Here is a 24,519-nt window from a genome sequence, read left to right on the forward strand (position 1 = left end):
CTCAATAATTTAGGCCGGTCAGACTTGTAGTCTCACTTGCCAGACTTCCCTCCCTTCCCGGAGAGTCTGGCAGTGTAGATTTCCACTCTGGACTTGCGGGGGGGAAACATGCTCTGTTTGGTTTAGCCTAGTTTCGCTTGCCAGACTCTCTCCCTAGAACGGGGGATCCAATCGTTTTCAGCGTGTAGCAACAAAGTAGCATTGTTGATGTTGTTTCACAGCGGCGCAGGCATTTAAAGTCGAACTGAACCCGTGCGTCGGAGTCCGTTTCAGACTGAAAACATAACAGAGATGACGGGTCATAGTAGCATGTCGATGATTTTATTTGACAATTCTGGGGATTGGATTGGGCTTTGGCCAATCCTGGCGTGTTCCGCCTCCAAAACGAGTGGGATTCAGCGTGTTGTGGCACTCTCCTCGGGAAGAGCCTGCTGACGCGAGGTTAGTGGCTGAGTGGAGCTCAGCGAGCTGCAGGCAGCCAGCTGCCTTCGTGTTGCCGAGCGGAGAGTGCAGCACGTCGGCCTGGAATCTCTGAGGGGCGACCCCTGACAACCAGGCTCTCTGAGGCACGCGCCATTATCGCTATTGCGGTAAATAATATTCCTGGAATGCGAGTTTTAACGAGCCAGTTACATTTCTTTGCATTCTTAGACATTACCGTTTGATTTAGTTTGAATAATTGCTCAAGTTAGTAGTTAGTTTATGGGTTTATGAAAAGTTAGTTTATTCTGCCAGATGACAGGCACTAGGTGCCATTTTCCCCTTCATTTGGAAGAGAAAATTATCCTGAAATTAAGATTTGATTGACAGCTGCCATGTCGTGATACGATTGGTTGAAATGGGGTAGAAATTTGATACTACTAGGTGACGTCAGCAAACTGTAGATTACTGTTATGAATGAAATCTTGAAAAATGAACTTGAAGTGAAAAAGTGTGAAAAACTAAAAAGAAAATAGATTTTTGTGATTTCTTTTGGGCATACATTATTAAATAGGTGTACTGAATACCCACCCAGGTATTTGAACTAAAATAAATAAGTCATTTTTGGGTTCAGCTCGACTTTAAGATTGACAGATTAGACACCCACAGCGGCAGAGGCATTTGAGATAAGACAGATTTGTCATGGAGAGAGTGGAAAGGAAATCCAGCCAGACTAGACTTATTTATACAGAAACAGAGGCGATGTATTTAAACAAGAGCCTGAGAGGGCTTGGACTTGAAGTTTGACTGCTTTAATTCTTTTTTTCCAGCAGGGGGAAGAAACCCCTGGGGAGCACAGGGAGAACATGCAAACTCCACACAGAAAGGTCCTTTTTGACTAGATAGGCCACTTGGGCCGTAGGGCACTGAGGACATGGGAATGGGGACACACCCTCAGGCGGGATTCCCAGGTGGGAATCGAACCCAGGACCTTCTTGCTGTGAGGCGACAGTGCTACCACTGCACCACCGTGCCCCCTTCAGATTTCTTTTTATACAAGAATGTCATTCTTCAATCTTCAGTTCAATATTCACAGTGGGCTGAAAGATACGTACACACGTACACACAATACATTGCCAATGTGTTGTGAGCGCCATCTGCCGTTTCTTTTTTTTACACCAGACACGATCAAATCAAGGCTTCATAGTTGAGCGGTTGATGGCGTTGCGGTCAGGTGTCTGGTTTTAGAATCTTTTGGATTTTTATTTTATTTATGTTTATCATGATTGTATAGCTTGCGCCATGTTGAATATGTATGCAGTCACTAGGATAGTGTTATCGTGTGTGTCTGGAGGACAGTTGCTTTCACTGGAGGTTTAACAGTTGAGTATCCCTCTTGTCATTTTGTAACCACGGTGATCATACAGCATTATCCTCGGAAGAACTGAATGCTTTCAAGAGGAACAAACTCATTTCGGGTGGGGGAATACTAACTTCTCCTCAGTTGGGACATTCGACGCCATGTTGGCCAAATGTTAATAGGCGTCCCGGTAGACGTGAAGACAGCATGAAGCCACACAGAAAGCTAACAGACACTAGGGCTGTGAATCTTCACTGGCCTCACGATTCGATTATGATTCGTAGGGCTACGATTCGATTTACGATTATCGATGCATCACTTTTTTTCCCAATACATGATTTCTTTTTTCTCACTGTGTGGCTACTTTTAAAATAAAAGTGCATTTGGAATTGCATTGTATTATGATCCAAATAAACAACTGCATGTACTTCCCATTATATTTTATTTGATTGTAAAAAAAGAAGAAAAAGAAAAAAAATTATAATCAATTTTTTACATTTGTGAATCGATGCAGAATCGTGCACGTCCGCATCGCGATGCATCTTATAATGGATTATTTTTGACACCCCTAACAGACACTCTGATGTACAGTATTATATTATGTATTAGTATTATATATATGGAAACGATACACCGTCTCGTCTCATTGGTGTAAACTGGCAGGTTGTAGAGCGCATTCTTTTGCAAGTAGTTGCAAGTTTTAACTCGTCTCGTCATGAATCTTCAATGTAAACCCCCCCAAGAATACCTCAAAGGCGGAGGGGAGGGGCTCTAGCCTAGAGCAACACCGGATCTCTCATCAAGATCTGTTAAGTGGGCGGGACAGATTCAGGAATCTGTGACCTGAGTGACCGACAAAACAAACAAACAAACAAACTTCCCTCAGACACCCTTTTAGGATGTAACGCAACCCTGACTATTTTATTTCCATTTTTTACTCCTGACAGAACTAAGCTCTGTGCGTTTGGCTTGTTAACCACTGGATGATATGTTTTAACTTCTTCTGACAGAACTAAGCTCTGTGCGTTAGGCTTGTTAACCACTGGATGATATGTTTTAACTTCTTCTGACAGAACTAAGCTCTGTGCGTTTGGCTTGTTAACCACTGGATGATATGTTTTAACTTCTTCTGACAGAACTAAGCTCTGTGCGTTTGGCTTGTTAACCACTGGATGATATGTTTTAACTTCTTCTGACAGAACTAAGCTCTGTGCGTTTGGCTTGTTAACCACTGGATGATATGTTTTAATGTCTTCTGACAGAACTAAGCTCTGTGCGTTTGGCTTGTTAACCACTGGATGATATGTTTTAATGTCTTCTGACAGAACTAAGCTCTGTGCGTTTGGCTTGTTAACCACTGGATGATATGTTTTAACTTCTTCTGACAGAACTAAGCTCTGTGCGTTTGGCTTGTTAACCACTGGATGATATGTTTTAACTTCTTCTGACAGAACTAAGCTCTGTGCGTTTGGCTTGTTAACCACTGGATGATATGTTTTAATGTCTTCTGACAGAACTAAGCTCTGTGCGTTTGGCTTGTTAACCACTGGATGATATGTTTTAATGTCTTCTGACAGAACTAAGCTCTGTGCGTTTGGCTTGTTAACCACTGGATGATATGTTTTAACTTCTTCTGACAGAAACTAAGTTCTGTGCGTTTGGCTTGTTAACCACTGGATGATACTGCAGCATCCTCCCAAGGAGATGGAGGGGACTGCTGTGTGTCATGTGGCAGCCAGGTTTCAGCTGTAAAAGCAAGAGATCACCACAAGGGGGCAGAGCCGTGAAAACCACCACTACACTATGGAGGCCATCTCAGAGAGGGAGAGAGAGACACAGACAGACAGAGAGAGAGAGGGAGAGAGGCACTGATACATACAGAAATACAGACGATAGAATAGATTTGACACATGTAGCTTCAATAGAAAGACAACAGAACACACAGATTCAGTCAGATTATGGTAAAAAGGTGTAGAAACACACTCACAAAACACATGCCAGAGTAGATACAGGTCTGAGAATTTACAACCAACATAGTCATATTATATTAACAGAAAGCTGTAGGACAGAGATTTAAAAAACTGCAGAGTTTAAGACCTGTGACAGTCCATACACACACAAACACACACACAGAGACACAGACAGACAGACACAGACAGACACACACACACACACAGAGACACAGACACACACAGACACACACAGGCTTCAGGTATTCACTTACTTCACTTTCCGTTCAATAAATTCAAATGAAGCACCTTTTCTACTTACTTAGAGCTCATTTATGCTCCATTTTGTGTCCGATTCAAACCCTGTAACCGTCACTGCCCACATACTGTACTTCCACGCCTCTTTCACGTTGGTATAATGTTAAGCACTAGTGGGCAGTAGAGAGTGTATGTGTGGTGCTGCTCCGTTTCATCCGTATCCATAAGGTTTCAGAAAACGCGCTCAATTACGCACAAAATAAACGCAGAGTACGGACAGACGTATGCGTATTTAAGGTTGAGCATAATTGGGCCTTTATTTGAACCGAGTGAGTGAATGTAAGTGAGCTGAGACACTGGCACACAGCTGGGTTCTGCTTAGGGTTCTGGTTGTAGTTGTGGTTAGTGTACCTCGTCATTAAGGTTGGATGCCAGCAGGACTCCTGAGACTCCAGACCCGGACAGAGCGACACGACCGGCGTGCGCCGCCGCTGCTGCCGCCGCACTCAGGGGGCTGATGGCTCCTGTGAAGACGGGATAAGATAAGAACCACATCAGGATCAGATCAACAATAACACAACAGAAATCTACATCACATCAGGATCCGATCAACAATAACACAACAGAAATCTACATCAGTTTACAAGCACAACACTCAGGACTGATGATGGCTTTTCTATCAATGTCATCAGGGCTGCCACAATTCATCCACATCACTCATCACATACATTGATTAGTTTAAGTTTTGCATAATGATTCAACAAACCCAAAACCAAGTGTTTAAAGTCGAGGCGAACCCGTTCGTCACGTGCATCTGAGTCCGTTTCAGACTGAAAACAAATTGAGAGGCGGACCATATACGGTGTCGATGATTTGATTTGACAATTCTGAGGACTGGCTTTGGCATTGGCCAATCCTGGCGTGTTCCACCCCCAAATCGGGTGGGATTCAGCGTGTTGTCGTGCTACGCGAGTGGGATCCGCGGAGTACCAGGCAGCCAGGCTGCTTCGTGCGGAGCGAGCGGACAATCCGATGCATGGGTGCTGCCCGCCCGCCTGGAAACTCCGAGAGACGACCCCTGACAGGCAGGGAGGCTGTCAGGCTCGGAGGCGCGCGTCATTATCGTTATAAATGTAAATAATATCCCTGGAATGTGTGTTTTAACGAGCCAGTTACATTTCTTTGCATTCTTATAGATTATAGTTTTTGTTTTTTGTTCATGTTTCTAACAATTGGCCAAGTTAGTAGTTAGTTTATGGGATATGAATTCTGCCAGATGACAGGCACTAGGCGCCATTTTCTCTTTCTTTTGGGAGAGAAAATTATCCTGAAAGGAAGATTTGATTGACAGCTGCATGTCATGATATGATTGGTTGAAATGGGGTAGAAATTTGATAGTACTACTAGGTGACGTCAGCAAACCGTACATTACTGTTATCAATGAAATCTTTTGTGATTTGTTTTGCATACATTATTACATAGGTGCACTGCATACCCAGGTATTTGAACTAAAAGAAAAGAAAAGTCATTTTTGGGTTCAGCTCGACTTTAAGAAGAAGAAAAACAAGACTGGGTGGAACCTAGTATATAGGGGTGGGGGGGGGAATCGATACAGCATAGTATCGTGATATTTTGTGGGCAATATATCGTATCGAATGCTAAGTATCGTGATGTTTTATTATACAAAATGTCAAGTGCATCATGCAACATTTATGACAGCTTTTTATGACAGTGTTGGTCACTCTGTCTGCTTCACAATCCCATTTCTTTCCAATCAAAATGATTGAAGTGAGATGAACAGACTGGAAACTTTATCTGATTAGATAAAACAGATGTTGACAAAGTTTTTACATTTGGGACAAAAAAAAGGTAATAAATCACAATATATCGCAATATTGCAATACTCAATATATCACAATACTAGCATATCGCAATACTATCGGATCGTGACTTAAGTATCGTGATAATATCGTATCAGTGATTCCCACCCCTACTAGTATATAGCTGGACGGTTTGTGATGTGTTTATACTCTTATATTATACTTTCATACTTCTTTAAACATTTATGTTGCTCTGCACAGCCCAATTATTCAAAACATTTTCTCAAAAGTGTCACAGTCTAGGCTTTAACTCTGAAGACAAAACCGCCCCACTTCCTGTCTCAGCAATAAAACTACTTCCCACATGTAATTTTGCCATCACGAAAAGTAAGTGTGTGTGTGTGTGTGTGTCGAGACTCCTGTCAGCTAGCGATCTGGAGCTAACGGCTAGCAGCGACGCTGATGCTAGCCCTAAATCTTGTCCGCTGCTGTTGAATGTAGTTTTGTCTCCGGCGTCCGAAACCATCATCTGACTGACACATTTTAATCCCATTTATTTATGTGACGCTTGCCATGGCTTTTTAGCCAGCTAGCTAGCTAGCTGCAGGCTACAAGCCAGACAGCACTGTCTGAGGCTGGATAGCGAACTAAGTTCTGCCCTGTCCGCATCCTACTTGTAATTACCACTAGGAGATCGATGTGGATGTTGGTTTGTTCCCCCCCATTCAGCAGCTCATATACTGATGTGATTATTTACCAAATTATGGGAATACTTTGTAAAATACTATAGAGAATAGGGATGTTCATCAATTATCGAAAATCGATAATCGATCGTTAAGGATTGGAATCGATCCTGTGGCATTTGGATCGATTTTTTAATTATAAAAAAAAAAAAAAAAAATTGGACTAGGTTTGGGTGGAATTCGTTACTCCTCGCCCCACTCCATTGCACAGCCGACTAACGTGAGGTGGAGCTTCATATAGTCTCTAGTTTTCTGGCTGGGCACGGGCCTTTGTGCCAACAAAACTGTTTTAAACATGGGAAATTCACACCGGCATGCGCCGGGGACAGCAGTGTTGGAGAGGAGACACATTGAAATAAAGAGTTCATTGAGGAGAACACGTTGTCTTTCGTATTTTCTGCCATAGGCATTCATTTTGTAAAAAAAAAAAAAAAAAAAAGAAAAAAAAATTGAAAATATTGAAAATTTTCTAAGTATTAATAAAATCGATGATCGATAATTGATCGTTAATTTTCACCGATTATCGATTTTGGAAAATTTTCAAAATGAACATCCCTAATAGAGAACCAATAACAATGGTGCTTTGCTCCCTGTTCCAAAGTTACCGTGGCAAATCACAGCAGGAACGGGCGTGCATGAAAACTCAAAACACACACCACAACTCCCAATCACGCATGCTGATGTGCTTGACAGCACAGTAATAAGGCAGGTGTTATTTAGGTTAGCGTAGCCCACTAGCTAGAGAGTTGGCTAGCTTTTCGGCATCATTTTTGCAAAGAAACCCTAAGCTATTGTGACTTTAGCAACACAAATGACTGTTTACAGACATAATGTACATATTCAAACAAAAAGGGATCCAGAAGCTGCTTCAGTAATGAAAATGTCACATACAACGCAGCGTTATAGTTCAGAACTGGACTGACAAATACAACTCCTGTTAACTTCCTCTCATATCTAAACCTGCACCTTCTACTGCCTCAGTCATTTAGACCAGGCACCTTCTACTGCCTCAGAGTCATTTAGACCAGGCACCTTCTACTGCCTCAAGAGTCATTTAGACCAGGCACCTTCTACTGCCTCAGTCATTTAGACCAGGCACCTTCTACTGCCCCAGAGTCATTTAGACCAGGCACCTTCTACTGCCTCAAGAGTCATTTAGACCAGGCACCTTCTACTGCCTCAGTCATTTAGACCAGGCACCTTCTACTGCCTCAGTCATTTAGACCAGGCACCTTCTAGTGCCCCAGAGTCATTTAGACCAGGCACCTTCTACTGCCTCAGTCATTTAGACCAGGCACCTTCTACTGCCTCAGAGTCATTTAGACCAGGCACCTTCTACTGCCTCAGTCATTTAGACCAGGCACCTTCTAGTGCCCCAGAGTCATTTAGACCAGGCACCTTCTACTGCCTCAGTCATTTAGACCAGGCACCTTCTACTGCCTCAGAGTCATTTAGACCAGGCACCTTCTACTGCCTCAGTCATTTAGACCAGGCACCTTCTAGTGCATCAGAGTCATTTAGACCAGGCACCTTCTACTGCCTCAGTCATTTAGACCAGGCACCTTCTAGTGCATCAGAGTCATTTAGACCAGGCACCTTCTAGTGCCCCAGAGTCATTTAGACCAGGCACCTTCTACTGCCTCAGTCATTTAGACCAGGCACCTTCTAGTGCATCAGAGTCATTTAGACCAGGCACCTTCTACTGCCTCAGAGTCATTTAGACCAGGCACCTTCTACTGCCTCAGAGTCATTTAGACCAGGCACCTTCTACTGCCTCAGTCATTTAGACCAGGCACCTTCTAGTGCATCAGAGTCATTTAGACCAGGCACCTTCTACTGCCTCAGAGTCATCTAGACCAGGCACCTTCTACTGCCTCAGAGTCATTTAGACCAGGCACCTTCTACTGCCTCAGAGTCATTTAGACCAGGCACATTCTACTGCCTCAGTCATTTAGACCAGGCACCTTCTACTGCCTCAGAGTCATTTAGACCAGGCACCTTCTACTGCCTCAGTCATTTAGACCAGGCGCCTTCTACTGCCTCAGTCATTTAGACCAGGCACCTTCTACTGCCTCAGAGTCATTTAGACCAGGCACCTTCTAATGCCTCAGTCATTTAGACCAGGCGCCTTCTACTGCCTCAGTCATTTAGACCAGGCACCTTCTACTGCCTCAAGAGTCATTTAGACCAGGCACCTTCTACTGCCTCAGTCATTTAGACCAGGCGCCTTCTACTGCCTCAGAGTCATTTAGACCAGGCACCTTCTACTGCCTCAGAATCGTTTAGACCAGGCACCTTCTACTGCCTCAGAGTAATTTAGACCAGGCGCCTTCTACTGCCTCAGAGTCATTTAGACCAGGCACCTTCTACTGCCTCAGTCATTTAGACCAGGCGCCTTCTACTGCCTCAGAGTCATTTAGACCAGGCACCTTCTACTGCCTCAGAGTCATTTAGACCAGGCACCTTCTACTGCCTCAGAGTCATTTAGACCAGGCACCTTCTACTGCCTCAGAGTCATTTAGACCAGCCAATGTCCCAGCTGAATAACAATCACATGACATATTGAAATGGGCAAGAGCCAGGCGACTTTTGAGGACTTTCAGATATCTAGTATTAGTCATTGCAGTGTGATAATTTGACATTTCTTTCGAGAGAGGAGAGGTTCCTCACGACATGGGCTTCACAATTCGATACAAGCACAATATGATGTAATAAGTAAAAGTGAAATGACAACAAAGCACAACTGTGTGGGCAGACGTTCATATCTGATCAGACGTTCATATCTGATCTGAGCAGACGTTCATATCTGATCTGAGCAGACGTTCATATCTGATGTGAGCAGACGTTCATATCTGATCTGAGCAGACGTTCATATCTGATCTGAGCAGACGTTCATATCTGATCTGAGCAGACGTTCATATCTGATGTGAGCAGACGTTCATATCTGATGTGAGCAGACGTTCATATCTGATCTGAGCAGACGTTCATATCTGATCTGAGCAGACGTTCATATCTGATGTGAGCAGACGTTCATATCTGATGTGAGCAGACGTTCATATCTGATCAGACGTTCATATCTGATGTGAGCAGACGTTCATATCTGATGTGAGCAGACGTTCATATCTGATGTGAGCAGACGTTCATATCTGATGTGAGCAGACGTTCATATCTGATGTGAGCAGACGTTCATATCTGATCAGAGCAGACGTTCATATCTGATCTGAGCAGACGTTCATATCTGATCTGAGCAGACGTTCATATCTGATGTGAGCAGACGTTCATATCTGATCTGAGCAGACGTTCATATCTGATCTGAGCAGACGTTCATATCTGATCTGAGCAGACGTTCATATCTGATGTGAGCAGACGTTCATATCTGATCTGAGCAGACGTTCATATCTGATCTGAGCAGACGTTCATATCTGATCTGAGCAGACGTTCATATCTGATCTGAGCAGACGTTCATATCTGATCTGAGCCGCCAATCTTTCTAGCAATGCCAGTGGCTTGCTAGAATCAAATGTAAACAAAAGAAACCTAAAGTGTCATGACAAAGTGCAGATCATCTCATTTTGAGTGCGAGCTTGTGTGAAAGTGTGATGGGCAAACCGTGTCATGTGTTTCCTACAGCAGAGTGTTTGTTTGGCTGATGAAGGTCTGATGACCGAAACAGATCCACTTATCATGCAAGTGAAGACGGTGAGCGGGACTACAGCAGAATAAGATATTGCTTGATTGTGGTCACTGGCTGGTAAATGTACCCACTGAAAAACCCAACTGCTTTACAGGCTATTTCAAGGCCTATGCAGGCACCGGATATTTATAAATGTCATAGTTTTCATGCCAAAAACAATTCCAACAATTCAAGTAGTCGAGTGTTTCCAAGAATGTGAGCCTTGTCAGGATGAAAAAGCCTCTATGTTTAGAGTAGACCATGGGACATACTGACGTTAATAAATACGACTCACGGTATGCAACAGATTGAAGCGTATTTGTGGAATCCGATCAAGGTGTTTCATTAGAAATTTGAATCAATCCAGGTGAAGGACTTCCTATAGACCAGAGGTTCTCAAATGTTTTTCAGCCAAGGACCCCTTACAAGATAGAAAATATACCGGGGACCCCCTCATTCTGATTTGTGATTTTGGCCTAAGCTTAATTGTTTCCACGGTAACGTGCTTGACTTTTAATTTGATAGGTTTGTTATTAGAATGTAATCCATGAACCATTTTAGATTTAAAGCATAAACTATTTTCGTTGAACTATGAAGATTTTGCAAAAAAAAATATATATATTTTTGACCGAGGGAGGGAGTTCGTTCCACCATGTCGGTGCCAGGGACGAAAAAAGTCTCGAATGGGACGCGCGACTATTGACTACATGTAGTGGTGGAGGGGCGAGGCATCCAGCACGAGTGGAGGGGTGAATCTAGGGAGCGGTGTGAGGGCTGGAATCTGACGGATGCATCAGATGAATATGCCATATCTTTTGGCCAAAAAGATATATATATAAAAAATAAAAAAATAAATATATATATATTTTTATTACATTACATTTACATTACGTCATTTAGCAGACACTTTTGTTTTGTCCAAAGCGACTTACAATATCACAATTTGTCAACAGTACAGAAAACCACTATGCAACACAATCAATGACAGCCAAGATATTTTGATAGACTAGCACCATGTAGGAAGTAGTTTGAGAAGGAATAAGTAACATGTAGCATTTTTTTTTTTACTTGCAAACTTTTCGCGGACCCCCTGGCAAAGTGCCACGGACCCCTGGGGGTCCGCGGACCCCCATTTGAGAACCACTGCTATAGACAACCAGTGCAATATTGATCACCTCCTGTATAATATAAATGATATGTAATCAAAGAAACTCATATACATACATTGTATCGGAGATGGGCGACACTGACTGGTCGATTAATGAAAGTATGCCGTAAAGTATTATGAGCAGAGTAGTATATAGTAATAGTAATAGTATCGCAATATTTTGCATGGCAATATTGTATCAATACACGGATGCCGAGTATCGAACTTTTAAAATCGCAATAATTTATCATGAGTTAAGTATTGTGATAATATCTTATTGTGGGGCCTCTGGTGATTCCCACGCCTACGTCCTACCTAATAAGTTTTCCATTGGGAACATAATTTACAGTTGAACAAAGGTAATAAATCACAATATGTTATCGCAATACTCAACATAGCACAAAATGTTTAAAATCGCAATAATATCGTATCATGACTTAAGTATCTTGATAATTTTGTATTGTGGAGCCTCTGGTGATTCCCACCCCTACCAACCATGGTATCAACCTCTGAGGCTGGGTGATGGAAGGTTAGATTCTAGCCCTGGTGCATTCAGATAACCTCTGAGGCTGGGTGATGGAAGGTTAGATTCTAGCCCTGGTGCATTCAGATAACCTCTGAGGCTGGGTGATGGAAGGTTAGATTCTAGCCCTGGTGCATTCAGATAACCTCTGAGGCTGGGTGAAGGAAGGTCAGATTCTAGCCCTGGTGCATTCAGGTAACAGCCTCTGAGGCTGGGTGAAGGAAGGTTAGATTCTAGCCCTGGTGCATTCAGATAACCTCTGAGGCTGGGTGATGGAAGGTTAGATTCTAACCCTGGTGCATTCAGGTAACAGCCTCTGAGGCTGGGTGATGGAAGGTTAGATTCTAACCCTGGTGCATTCAGGTAACAGTCTCTGAGGCTGGGTGATGGAAGGTTAGATTCTAGCCCTGGTGCATTCAGATAACCTCTGAGGCTGGGTGATGGAAGGTTAGATTCTAGCCCTGGTGCATTCAGATAACCTCTGAGGCTGGGTGATGGAAGGTTAGATTCTAGCCCTGGTGCATTCAGATAACCTCTGAGGCTGGGTGATGGAAGGTTAGATTCTAGCCCTGGTGCATTCAGATAACCTCTGAGGCTGGGTGATGGAAGGTTAGATTCTAGCCCTGGTGCATTCAGGTAACAGCCTCTGAGGCTGGGTGATGGAAGGTTAGATTCTAACCCTGGTGCATTCAGGTAACAGCCTCTGAGGCTGGGTGATGGAAGGTTAGATTCTAGCCCTGGTGCATTCAGATAACAGCCTCTGAGGCTGGGTGATGGAAGGTTAGATTCTAGCCCTGGTGCATTCAGATAACCTCTGAGGCTGGGTGATGGAAGGTTAGATTCTAACCCTGGTGCATTCAGATAACAGCCTCTGAGGCTGGGTGATGGAAGGTTAGATTCTAGCCCTGGTGCATTCAGATAACCTCTGAGGCTGGGTGATGGAAGGTCAGATTCTAGCCCTGGTGCATTCAGATAACAGCCTCTGAGGCTGGGTGATGGAAGGTTAGATTCTAGCCCTGGTGCATTCAGATAACCTCTGAGGCTGGGTGATGGAAGGTTAGATTCTAGCCCTGGTGCATTCAGATAACAGCCTCTGAGGCTGGGTGATGGAAGGTTAGATTCTAGCCCTGGTGCATTCAGATAACAGCCTCTGAGGCTGGGTGATGGAAGGTTAGATTCTAGCCCTGGTGCATTCAGATAACAGCCTCTGAGGCTGGGTGATGGAAGGTTAGATTCTAGCCCTGGTGCATTCAGATAACCTCTGAGGCTGGGTGATGGAAGGTCAGATTCTAGCCCTGGTGCATTCAGATAACATCTGAGGCTGGGTGATGGAAGGTTAGATTCTAGCCCTGGTGCATTCAGATAACAGCCTCTGAGGCTGGGTGATGGAAGGTTAGATTCTAGCCCTGGTGCATTCAGGTAACAGCCTCTGAGGCTGGGTGATGGAAGGTTAGATTCTAGCCCTGGTGCATTCAGATAACCTCTGAGGCTGGGTGATGGAAGGTCAGATTCTAGCCCTGGTGCATTCAGATAACATCTGAGGCTGGGTGATGGAAGGTTAGATTCTAACCCTGGTGCATTCAGGTAACAGCCTCTGAGGCTGTGTGATGAAAGGTTAGATTCTAGCCCTGGTGCATTCAGATAACCTCTGAGGCTGGGTGATGGAAGGTTAGATTCTAGCCCTGGTGCATTCAGATAACCTCTGAGGCTGGGTGATGGAAGGTTAGATTCTAGCCCTGGTGCACTCAGATAACCTCTGAGGCTGGGTGATGGAAGGCTAGATTCTAGCCCTGGTGCATTCAGATAACAGACAGCCATATCAGGACAAGACAAGAGACAGGACAGAAAGAGGCAGAGAGAGACAGAGTGAAGGGACAAAAAGAAAGAAGAAAAAGGGAAGGATAGGTACCTCCACCCTGCGAGAGGGAGAGAGAAGACGAGTAACCTCCTCCACTAGAGTAGGAACCTAGCGATCCGGATGGACAGGTACCTATAAGACAATATAACAACTAGATTTATTCCACAGAATGCTAAACTCAACTAGCTCCAAAAAGCGCAAGTATCACAGGAAAACCAAACCAGACTGAATGTTAAATCTTAAAACCGTACGATGCTCGCAATCAAGACGGGGCTAAACACTGTCAATACTTGTCAAATATCAGTCTAAACTACACTTATGTATGAAGCTGGCATTATAGAGCGGGGGGTAGCAGAGAGATACTCATTTAAACCGAGTTCAACTAATCAACTGACGCTCTACATGCTACCAGCCAATTATTAGATTAGATTAGACTATGTAACGAGGAAAACTAGGTGATAATTGGACATAAATGCCCTAATGGGACCAAATCTAATGAAAACATTAGCATTGTCATGTGGAGACCCATGATCCATATTGATTCTCAACACATCGTTTAAGAAAGCCGGCACTGGACTACGTAGCTAGAAGAAAAGGTGTGGCTTCAACGCGAGGAGGAACACACAACCTGTTCACACTACTGCACCCGATATGAAAGAAGTGATCTGGACTGGACTCGGGTGGGACTTGGCCAGAGATGAACAGAATTAGGGATGTCAATGGTTACGATTTTTTTTTTTTACCGCATTTCCATTGCCATGCTTTTTTTGGACCGCATTTCCATTAACGTTACTGCACTTGTGTGAACACTTTAGTGTCATGTTAAAGTAGGGATGCACCGATGTGAAAATTTTGGCCGATGCCGATAGCCGATATTAACATTGCTGTTATGGCCGATAACCGATATTTACCGATGTCGATATGATCTGTATAAAACCACATTTTTATGATCATCACATATTGTACATACTGAAAAACACATGTTAACACTGAATTTGAAAAAGTTATGCATTTCTTTATTTGCAAAGCCTTTGGAAAAGCCCATAAATCATAGATTTACTGCATTATTTCATATCAATGTGAAGAATTTGGCTGATAATGATAACCGATATTAACATTGCAACATCTGACCGATACCGATATGACCGATATGTTAAAAAATGACCAACATCGGCCGATACCGATATGACTGCCGATATATCGTGCATCCCTACGTTAAAGTTATCTGTAGTTTACGGGCAGCATTATCACCACTAGCGTTAGTTTATTTTTGATGAGAAATGAAACACAGTAAGACAGACTCACCCGCCTGCTACCGATGTTGACGGAAAACAATCCGCTTTTACATTCTGTTGAGCAGCAAAATGTCCAGGCAGCAGTGTGAAACAGTCTGCATATTAGGAGCGGGTCCGAGAGTACGAAGAATCCGCTGTCCCTCGTTGGCCAGATTGTGTATCAGCAGGGTTTTCTTCCTTTCAACGTTAGCATCAGCTAGCCCTAGTATGAACGTTTCAAAGGATCCATGCCAGCCAACCCAGGGGATAAGCGGCTCGCCAGGCAGGGCGAGGAACGGGGAGCGAGGCGAGGGCAGAGATAATCCATCATCCTCGTCGCCAATGTTATGTTTAATAACTTGTGGACCACGACGTAACTGTTAAAACGTTTTATTTTCATGCGGTCACACTGGCTCCATGTTTACAATTACAACCACGCCACTTTCCAGCAGGGCAGACTGTCGTAAAGCAGCCTGTCTTAAAGGTACAGCCACAGCTGATGTGACGCAGACATGTAGTCGGTTATTGTTTTTTCTAAACGGTTATGATTTAATATCTGGTTAGCCGTGTACACGGTGACATCCCTAATCGCGATACAGCACATACGTAAGTTGCCTCAAACTGCAAAGTTAGTTAGCTTATTATAGGCTATTTTTTCATAGCTTCCTGACATTAGACCCCGGTATACGGTATTATGACGGTATTAGTTTAATCAGCGACTTTCTTGAAACTCCCAGTTGTTCACGCGCTTTTCAGATCTGCTAGTCACTTAACTTAGCAGTTAGCGATAGTTTTGCAGTTAGCGATGGTTTCTCCCTCTCTCCCTTCTCAGTTTAATCGATAATTAACTGTTAATGTTTACGTTAAGGTTACACATATATTTGCGGGAGTGGGAGAAATCTTACGCTACTGTTGATGTCCAGCGTGATGACGGGGGGGAAACGAGTTTATTTGCTACGTCGCATGTAGTTCTGTTGATGTCCAGCGTGATGACGGGGGTAAACGAGTTTATTTGCTACGTCGCATGTAGTTCCAATGGCCAGTTCAAAACAGGGCCTTGGTATTATTCATGTCCTGATGTCAAATGCAGTGTTTAGAGCCCGACCGATACTGGATTTTTGAGGCCGATACCGATATTAGGGAGTAAAAAAAATCCGATATCGATATATCGGCCGATATTCTTATATTGTATATACACATTATATTACTTTTTTTTTTTTGCAGTGATCCCTCAAATATCAAACACTTGACAAAGATATGACTTGACATGACTTGAGATATGTCATGTAGGCAGGATATTTTACAGCTGCTTATCAATAAACTTTATTGTCCAAAATTACATCAATGCAATGAAACAGTAAACTTCACTGGGAATTTAATAATTATAAATAACTAGAAAAACAAAAACACAAAAAGAACAAATATAAATAGAACAAATCTAAAATAATATTTTATAGTATTTTATAAGTTATATTATAACTTGAGTTAATAAAAAGATCAAATATACACAACATGTTGTCTATAACAAAAAAAATCTGCAATATATGCAAACATATCGACCGATACCGATATATCGGTTATCGGCCGATAATATCGGTGGACCGATATATCGTTCGGGCTCTAGCGTTGAGGCCGGTAAAAGCGGACAATCTTCTCGGTAATTGTTCACATTGTTTACGCTAATTATATTAATGTCTAAACGTTAATGTCCTAATTTGATGGCACCTTAAAGTTTAGTTTTGCCTACTCTCAGCCACCATTAGTCCCAATGGAAGAGCTAATATTAGTATTCTAAAACAATGTTTGAGAGATTAATGGTCTGCCTCTTCGTTGCCAGCCATGGATCACGCATTTCAAGCAAGCTGTTCATCTCTGCCAGTTATTTTTGATTCTGCTAGAAATATAATGAGAAGCGACGATGGAAGACGTGCAGAAACAGAGACAGTATGATCAAAGAACCCCATGCTTCTCTGTGTAAAGTGATGTCAGTAATGAGCTAAAGGCAGACGTGCAATCACAGGAGGAACCCATGCAAAAGACTTGTTGGTTGTGTTCTGCAGTCACAGGGAAAACGGGCCGACTAGAGGCCAGTCCAGTCTGGATTGGTTTGGTTCATTTCTGTACTGTGAACAGGGGAATAAAGAGGAAAAGATTGAAGCACATGCAGATAGAGATGAAGGGATGAATAGAGGAGTAGTACCCAAGAAGAAAAAAAGGGGGGGGGGGATCCAGTTGGTTAATCTGATCTGGCCTAACCAGTTTTGAGTTTGACTGAGGTCTAAACTAATGAATCCAGTACTAACTGACTGCCTCCTGACTAGAGATGTAACGGTATGGAAATTTCACATCACGATTATCGTGACCAAAATGATCACGGTTATCGTATTATCACGGCATTCATAGAAAATTTATGAAAATGTTCAAAAAGTACCGAGAGACTCACTGAAATCATTTGACAATGTTTTATATTGAAAACTCAGACCCAAAAAGGATTGATACACTCACTCAAATCATTTCTCCGGGGCTGCACGTTTGCATCTGGGAGACTGTTGCCAGCCTTGGTTGATGATTGACAGAATTTACCGTGTTTTTCAAAGCAGTGTAATCATGGTACCACGGTAATCACGGTTCCCACGGTTTTAATAATGAACATTTTAATATGGTACGGTTATCATAAGGACTTTTATCACGGTTATCATTAAAAGCGGTTATCGTTACATCCCTACTGCTGACCCAGTGGAGGAGGAAAGAGAGGGATAGAGAGGAAGCAAGGGAAGAATGGAGAGATAAAAGAATAGACAAGAGTTATTTTTAGCTAATAAAGGAGAAGAGCTGTTGTTGCCAGTGTCCGGCCGGTCAATCAGGTTTGATGTCATGTATGTCTCGTACGCATGTTTTATTACACCGCTTTGTTGATTCCTCAATTCTGATTGGCTGAAGAAGGCATCGTGCGGTCTGTTAATTTCCGAATAATAGACCACCGTTTCACATTTAATCACAGAGCTTGAATGGGCACAACGGTCTTTACAGTTTATCCTGGTAATTTGGCTAGTGCAGCACCAAATCTGACCGTTATATTAAAGGTTAGTTGCTATGGTTTGAGAACTGTGCAGACGAGTCTGTTGCACGAGTGCTCAGCAAACGGTCGAACCTGAACTGAAGCTGACTGGCGTTAGCGACACGGTTGACATAGCATTCTTACCCAGTAAAGAATTATGGTCCTTGTTGGACTGGTCTCCGTCGCCAGCTGGCAGGTCAGGCCTGGTGTAATCTCGGCTCTTGTCGTTGTTGTACTTGACGTTGAGGCTGACCAGTTTACTGAAGTCTATCCGCAGAGTACAGCACGAGTTATAGATGTTCTGCCCGTCCAGCGACTGAGGAGAGAAGCAAAATGGTGTTTTTCATATTGTTTTATTATGCAAGGAAAGTTGAAAGCTTTAGTGCGTAACTTTTCAGAGCTGCGACGATTCATCGATTAGTCCAGTGATCCTCACTATTTCTTCGATGAGAGCCGCACTGGCAGGACAAAGTCAATAGGAGAGCCACTTTTACCGCAAAACACCAAAAGCCACCCCAACCAAGCACATCTGCCTACAATTTTTTTGTGTTTTATTGTTTTCCACACACACACACAAACACACATATATACCAGTTTCCCCTAGAAAATCTTTCAGGCCTGGAGGGATTTCGAAACGTACCCCGACCGCAACGGTGGGGGCCATCGCTGGCGACGCTAAAGTTTTAGCTAATCTGTTCACATCTATGTTCGCAATGGCATCCCAAGTATCATCATACTATTATGGGATGCGATGCGAACAGTTGTATTATGGGATGTGCGTTTCCCATGCAACGACACACGTTGACATGTTTTGGAACAGCGCTGCACGCTGGCACAATACTCCTAAAAGCAAAATGCTTATTGTTTTGAATGATTTGGCACCTTCTATTACTGTCAACACCAGTATTGTTGTATTGTAATAATATGCCATAAAGGTTAATTGAAATTTTGGGGAGAGCAGGGGAAGCGGGATCAAAAAAAAAAAAAAAAAAAAAAAAATGCAATTTCTTAGAGCCGCCAACTAAAGCTTCGAGAGCCGCCAGCGTCTCGCGAGCCGCGCAATGAGGAACTAGGGATTAGTCGATCGACAGAAAATGAAATCGACAACTATTTTGATCATCGATCAACCGAGAAAATAATCGACAGATTAATCGATTATGAAAATAATCGTTCGTTGCAGCCCTATAACTTTTACACATAAACGAGCGTCCGTTACATTCAAGCTCTGGCCTGACGAGGTCCCACAATGTTAATTGAACGCTACCAGTGCCAGAGAACTCTCTCTGTATTCCGTAAGAGGAGGATACCAGAGCTTTCAATCTGCTGTGTGTGGCCACATTCCCTCGCTGGCCTGGCTGGAGGACGCGCACCAGACTTCCACCGACCGAGCCGGTGCTAATTCCCGGTTAGCCCTCTGCTAGCTTGAATAGGGATAAATGATGAAGTCGTGCGGCTCTCTCGTAGACTTTCCAAACGGACCGAATGGAAGAAGAAGACGCGTTGTATTTTCAGTAAAGAAACAACACATGTGGAGGGGGAGACAAAAGTTACACACTATAGCGCACTATATTTCAATTAAATATTTTAGTTCATGTGTTTTCACTCATATGAGTGTTGTGAAACAAACTATACTGTATACTGTATACGGTAAATGTATAAGAGGGTAAAGGAAATTAAATCTTTAGGGTCTTTAATACATTTCAGACATAAGTGATCCTACCAGTTTAGCTTGCTGTGCATTGACGGGGTCACTGAACTGCAGCAGAGCCTGGAACTGGTTGTTCTTGGTGAAGGTGATGATCTTCATCACCGTCCCAAACTTACTGAAGATCTGTGAGAGTTCGGTGAATAGGGACAGATCGAAACATCTCAGTCAAGTTACCAAATATAGTTCACCAATCCTAACTTTAACATCTAAAGACATAGGTCAGTATGGTTATGCGATGACGACGCCATGCTTGCCCAAAATCTATGTATCAGACATTTCTACTATATATACAATGTGACACAGTAGACGAGTAGAGCATATTGATAATGATTGCATGTGTCTTTGAGTAGCTTGAAGGTAACTCATACTCAACCCGCCAATCTGCACATCTTCATCTCCCTAAATTTCTTTCCTCTAGAGGCCAATTCTCCATTAAATTTAGAGGAGTAAAACTATGGAATGAATTTTTCTTTCTAGCTGAAAAACCTTCTCTAAGAATTTATAAAAAAGCCCTTAAGGAACTCTTAATTACTTCTGAAAATACATAAAAAATCTTTCTTCTTCTGTATCTTGCTCTATTTCTCTTACTTCTTTTTAATTTGTTATTGTGTATGTATAAACATTTGAACTGTTAAATGAGGTGGAGTGCGCCTTATAAGCCCTCTGGGTTTTCTTTGCCTCCTCCTGCACAGTACTCCTGTCTGTATTTTAGCTCTGTAAATATCTCATCTGACTTGTCATTTGAACTGTCATAATAATGCCTTTGTTTTGTTTCTACTGTGCGAATAAATAAAACCTAAACTAGGAAGGCATGTTGTCAATGATACCAGAATTTTGACCAATACTACGTTTAATATCTAAAAATTCAATGTGGCGACTGGAGTGCAAACAAGGAAAAACATCAAGCAATGTCACAGAACAGCCACTTGTGTTACCAATTGACTTGCACATCTTTGTAGCAACTTTTACACATTGATATTGGTTTGTCATCTTTGTTGGCTCTGTAAGTGAAACATTTCCATATTTGGCTACCAGTGACACCAGTTTCTCACACCAGTTTAGGTGGACCGGGATCCAGGTCAAGACGTGGTGGACTTGTTTGACTCCACTGCGGGACTACTTGAACCTACTTCTTCCAATCTGATGGGTGGATTTCTGAATGAGCCGTTCCAGGTTTTACCTGTTGCAGCACGTCCAGTGTCACGGGGTAGAACATGTTGTCGATTATAATGCGCAAGACGGGGCTGGGGGGCGGCGCCAAGTCCAGAACTCCGGTGTCGGAGGAGGGAGAGCTTCCATCCTGGACCGCAGACACCGCCTGCAGTACTGCCTGGGCCCTCTGGGAGGAGAGAGCAAATGCACCAAATCCATCATAGGGAAGAGCAAATAATGAGAGTGAGAACTTAAAGAATTTGGTTGGAAATGACTCTCAATGGGGAAAACCTTTATACTGTATAATCTAGATCCTGTTGAGTTTTCCATCCTTGCAAATTCTGAATACTTACTTTTTTATTAATACATATTGCTTTGGCCTTCAAAAACCCATATAACTCTGACGCTAGTTGGGGGTGAAGTGTGGTGTTTGGCGCATCTGTGTCTATACCTGGTTCAGAGCAGAGTCGGTCTTCAGTTCCTTATGGTTGGAGTACTGGATGAAGACGGGAGTGTTTCTGACCTGAGGATTGAGATCCGTAAATACTCTGTTCCTTTACTAACACACTCAACAAACACGGAAATATTTAGAAGATGAAATAAAGAAGATGAAACTGGAGTGTTTCAAACCTGTGGTGTGACAGCTGCGTAGTAGTTCACCATAGTAATGGCTGCTTCCTCCGTGCCCAACTCCAGAAATGCCTGCAAAAATATACTCAACATTTCAAATTCCTCTAATGCATCCCCCATCACTCTTTTTTCTTAAATTATGATCATTTAAGACTTTCTCAGACTTCAAGGACCCACAGATTTTCTGCCAGGCCCACTTTTATATTATCGGAACATTTAGCGCCCCCGAGAGTCAGAGAGAGAGAGAGATAGCCTCAACAGAGACTAAGCATGATTCTCAATGAATGCTCGTGCGGCAGCTAAATCCACTGACTCCTCCATTATATATATCGAGCCTACTTTTCCATACATGTAGCAATCACAAAACAAAAAACAGGACTTTGCATTAAAGCCACAGTTGCTTGTGTTCTTAAATATCGTGTAGTTTTCGATACAGAGGGGTTTTGTCATGTCCGAGCCAGCCATCTCTCTCACCACTGGGGTGTAGTTCCAGGGTTCAACCAATAGCTACAGCACAGACAGGCTTGTTTCAAGGCTGTGGATTTTCAGAGATAGTGCTTTGCTCAAAAACCCCTCTGGATTGAAAACAACGCAATATTTAAGAACAAAAAAATAGCCCGTCATGAAGGACAACAAGTGTAGTATTGTTTTTGTGTGTGTGTGTGTGATTACTACATGTATGGAAATATGAAAAGTAGGCTCAACATTAAGGGAGGTGTCAGTGGATTTTGCCGCCACACAAGCGAGACTAAGCACTGAGAATCATCTTTATGCTCTACTGAGGCGAGACTAAGCACTGACTGAGAATCATCTTTATGCTCTGCTGAGGCTTGACTAAGCACTGAGAATCATCTTTATGCTCTGCTGAGGCTAGGGGAGAGACAGACGGAGAGGAAATCGGGGGGAAAATCCTACATATCAAACAATGACTGATGTGGGCTTAGTGTCGTCAAAAACACACATCCTTCCTTATTTTGACCTTTTTATGTCATTCTAGTCGCGACACATCGGCTGCATTCACATTGCGTGGGGAAAAGTGGTTTCCGGCTGAAATCCGCCGCAAACAGTTGAAAATCGTTCAACTTGAGCAGACAAGATCTGTGCGGAATGCGTCACTGCTCCACTTGGTTTCTGACACTATTTACAGCGGGAGGTGGGTTGCGGATTTCAGGCAGAAACCGATATACGATGTACCCCCCCCCACACACACACACACACGGGAACCACTGCTTTGACTGTTTACCTGGTTCTTCCCCTTCAGCATCAGTATGTTGGTGACTTTTCCGAAGGGCAGGCCCAGAGCGATGACCTCAGTCTCTGACACTTCGCTGGGAAGTTTCCTGATGTGCAGAACTCTGGAGGGAGGAGACTCGTCCAGACGCTGCTTCTTACTGTCGCTGCCGTTCGCTGACCACGCACACACACAAAGCATATTAGCATACGGTGCCAAATTTGAACATTCTTCCATTCATCTTTCTTTTGAATGTGTGGTGTGTGCCAGTGTGAAGCTGAACTCACCAGTCATGGAGTTGGGGCTGCTACCGTACATGTTGAGCTCATCTGAGCCTCTCTGAAAAACAAAACAGAAAAGGGACAAGACATTCAATTTGATCTTTCACCTCGCAAAAATCTACAGTTACCAAACATGACCCTGTATATGGTAGCAAGACAAAAACCTTGACATGTCACCGTTCAGAATAACATTTGCAAACAGTTTGTTGCTTGGTTTTCAAGCAACAAATTTATTTATTTTTAATAACTTAAAAATAGCTCACTTTTAGTTCACTGGGATTTCACCAATACAGTATGTTGTGGCACACTGTTTCTACTATCACACTGTTATTATTGCCATGTAGAAGTTGCCATGTAGAAGTTAAGACTGCTTACCTTCACACCGACCGCAACATCACTGCCAATGAAAATAATAGAGAAAAGAGAGAAAATACAAGGAAAACAAAAATAAATTACTATTAATCAACTTACAATTGGGATTGAGATTTTTTTTTATTGCAATACTGCCTACTGCAGATTCCATATTGCAAGGAACTGCCATTATTTTACTCAGATGTAAAAACATAAAAAAAGAAAAGCCTAAATGTTGCAAATTACTTATTCAAGTGATATGCAGCATAATAGATAAGCATAATTTATTTTGTAAATCCATTACTGCAATTAGGTGCATAGGTGCAATTGTTGCTGCCAGCTACTGAACAGGTGGGTTATTCAATATAATAATAATTATGTATGTTTACATCAGATTATGTTGTGTATTCAGTACAAGCATCAAGGATAACTTCCAACAGGGAGATGGGGTCCCAGGAGTTAGAATGTAATCTTAACATTTATTGATAATAAATGATTGATAAGATAAGAACATATTCAAAATAAAAAGATGCACTTGAGCTGCCATAAATAATATTAAACATAATCACCAGTTGTGCAAATGAGTGCATCAATTAAGATATCATCAATTAGAAAATATTTCAAATTCCTTTCTTTGGTTCTGAATGGGCTCCTTCTGCCTTCTGTTATTTTTGAAAATGTGCATCAAATCAAATATCTGCACAGTAATCAAGGGCATTTGGCCACCTGGAGAGAATGGCAGTGCCAGAGTTTATGCAATTATTATATTACATTACGTTTTACGTTACCCCGTTCACTTGCCGTTTGCGCATTTTCGTACGCCATGTCTGGTAAAGCTGCGTTGAGCGCTCACGACACGTTAGCATGTAAACCAGTGCGTTATGAAAGGCCAGTTAGCATGTAGCTTTGCCAGATCTCGCGAGAGAAACAAGCAACCAGCATACCAGCTGCTTGTTTCTCTCGCGAGATCTGCCAATTGCTTCAGTTCTGAGTCGGACAAAAGAACCTTGCAAGTGGCTACAGTCACGTCGTTAGCATTTTAGCAATCAATAGCATTAACAAAATATGTAACAGATGGGCTGT

General features: G+C 42.7%; 1 protein-coding gene across 2 annotated transcripts in view; it reads right to left on the minus strand.

The window, feature by feature from the left end:
* Positions 1-24,519, minus strand: part of LOC310792129 (polypyrimidine tract-binding protein 2-like) — a 37,367-nt gene that overhangs the window by 12,414 nt on the left and 434 nt on the right. The window contains exons 2-11 of one of the 2 annotated variants that reach the window (XM_083653842.1): positions 23,461-23,482; positions 23,092-23,143; positions 22,817-22,980; positions 21,574-21,645; positions 21,395-21,466; positions 20,972-21,130; positions 19,804-19,914; positions 18,228-18,399; positions 13,803-13,883; positions 4,399-4,511 (exon numbers count right to left, since the gene is read on the minus strand). In XM_083653842.1, coding sequence (XP_083509968.1) covers positions 4,399-4,511; positions 13,803-13,883; positions 18,228-18,399; positions 19,804-19,914; positions 20,972-21,130; positions 21,395-21,466; positions 21,574-21,645; positions 22,817-22,980; positions 23,092-23,143; positions 23,461-23,482 — 1,018 coding nt within the window. The remainder of the gene's footprint in view (positions 1-4,398; positions 4,512-13,802; positions 13,884-18,227; positions 18,400-19,803; positions 19,915-20,971; positions 21,131-21,394; positions 21,467-21,573; positions 21,646-22,816; positions 22,981-23,091; positions 23,144-23,460; positions 23,483-24,519) is intronic. The other variant, XM_083653843.1, reaches the window with a different exon arrangement.

This window comes from Poromitra crassiceps, assembly GCF_964638095.1.
Source record: "Poromitra crassiceps genome assembly, chromosome: 17".
NCBI lineage: Eukaryota > Metazoa > Chordata > Actinopteri > Beryciformes > Melamphaidae > Poromitra > Poromitra crassiceps.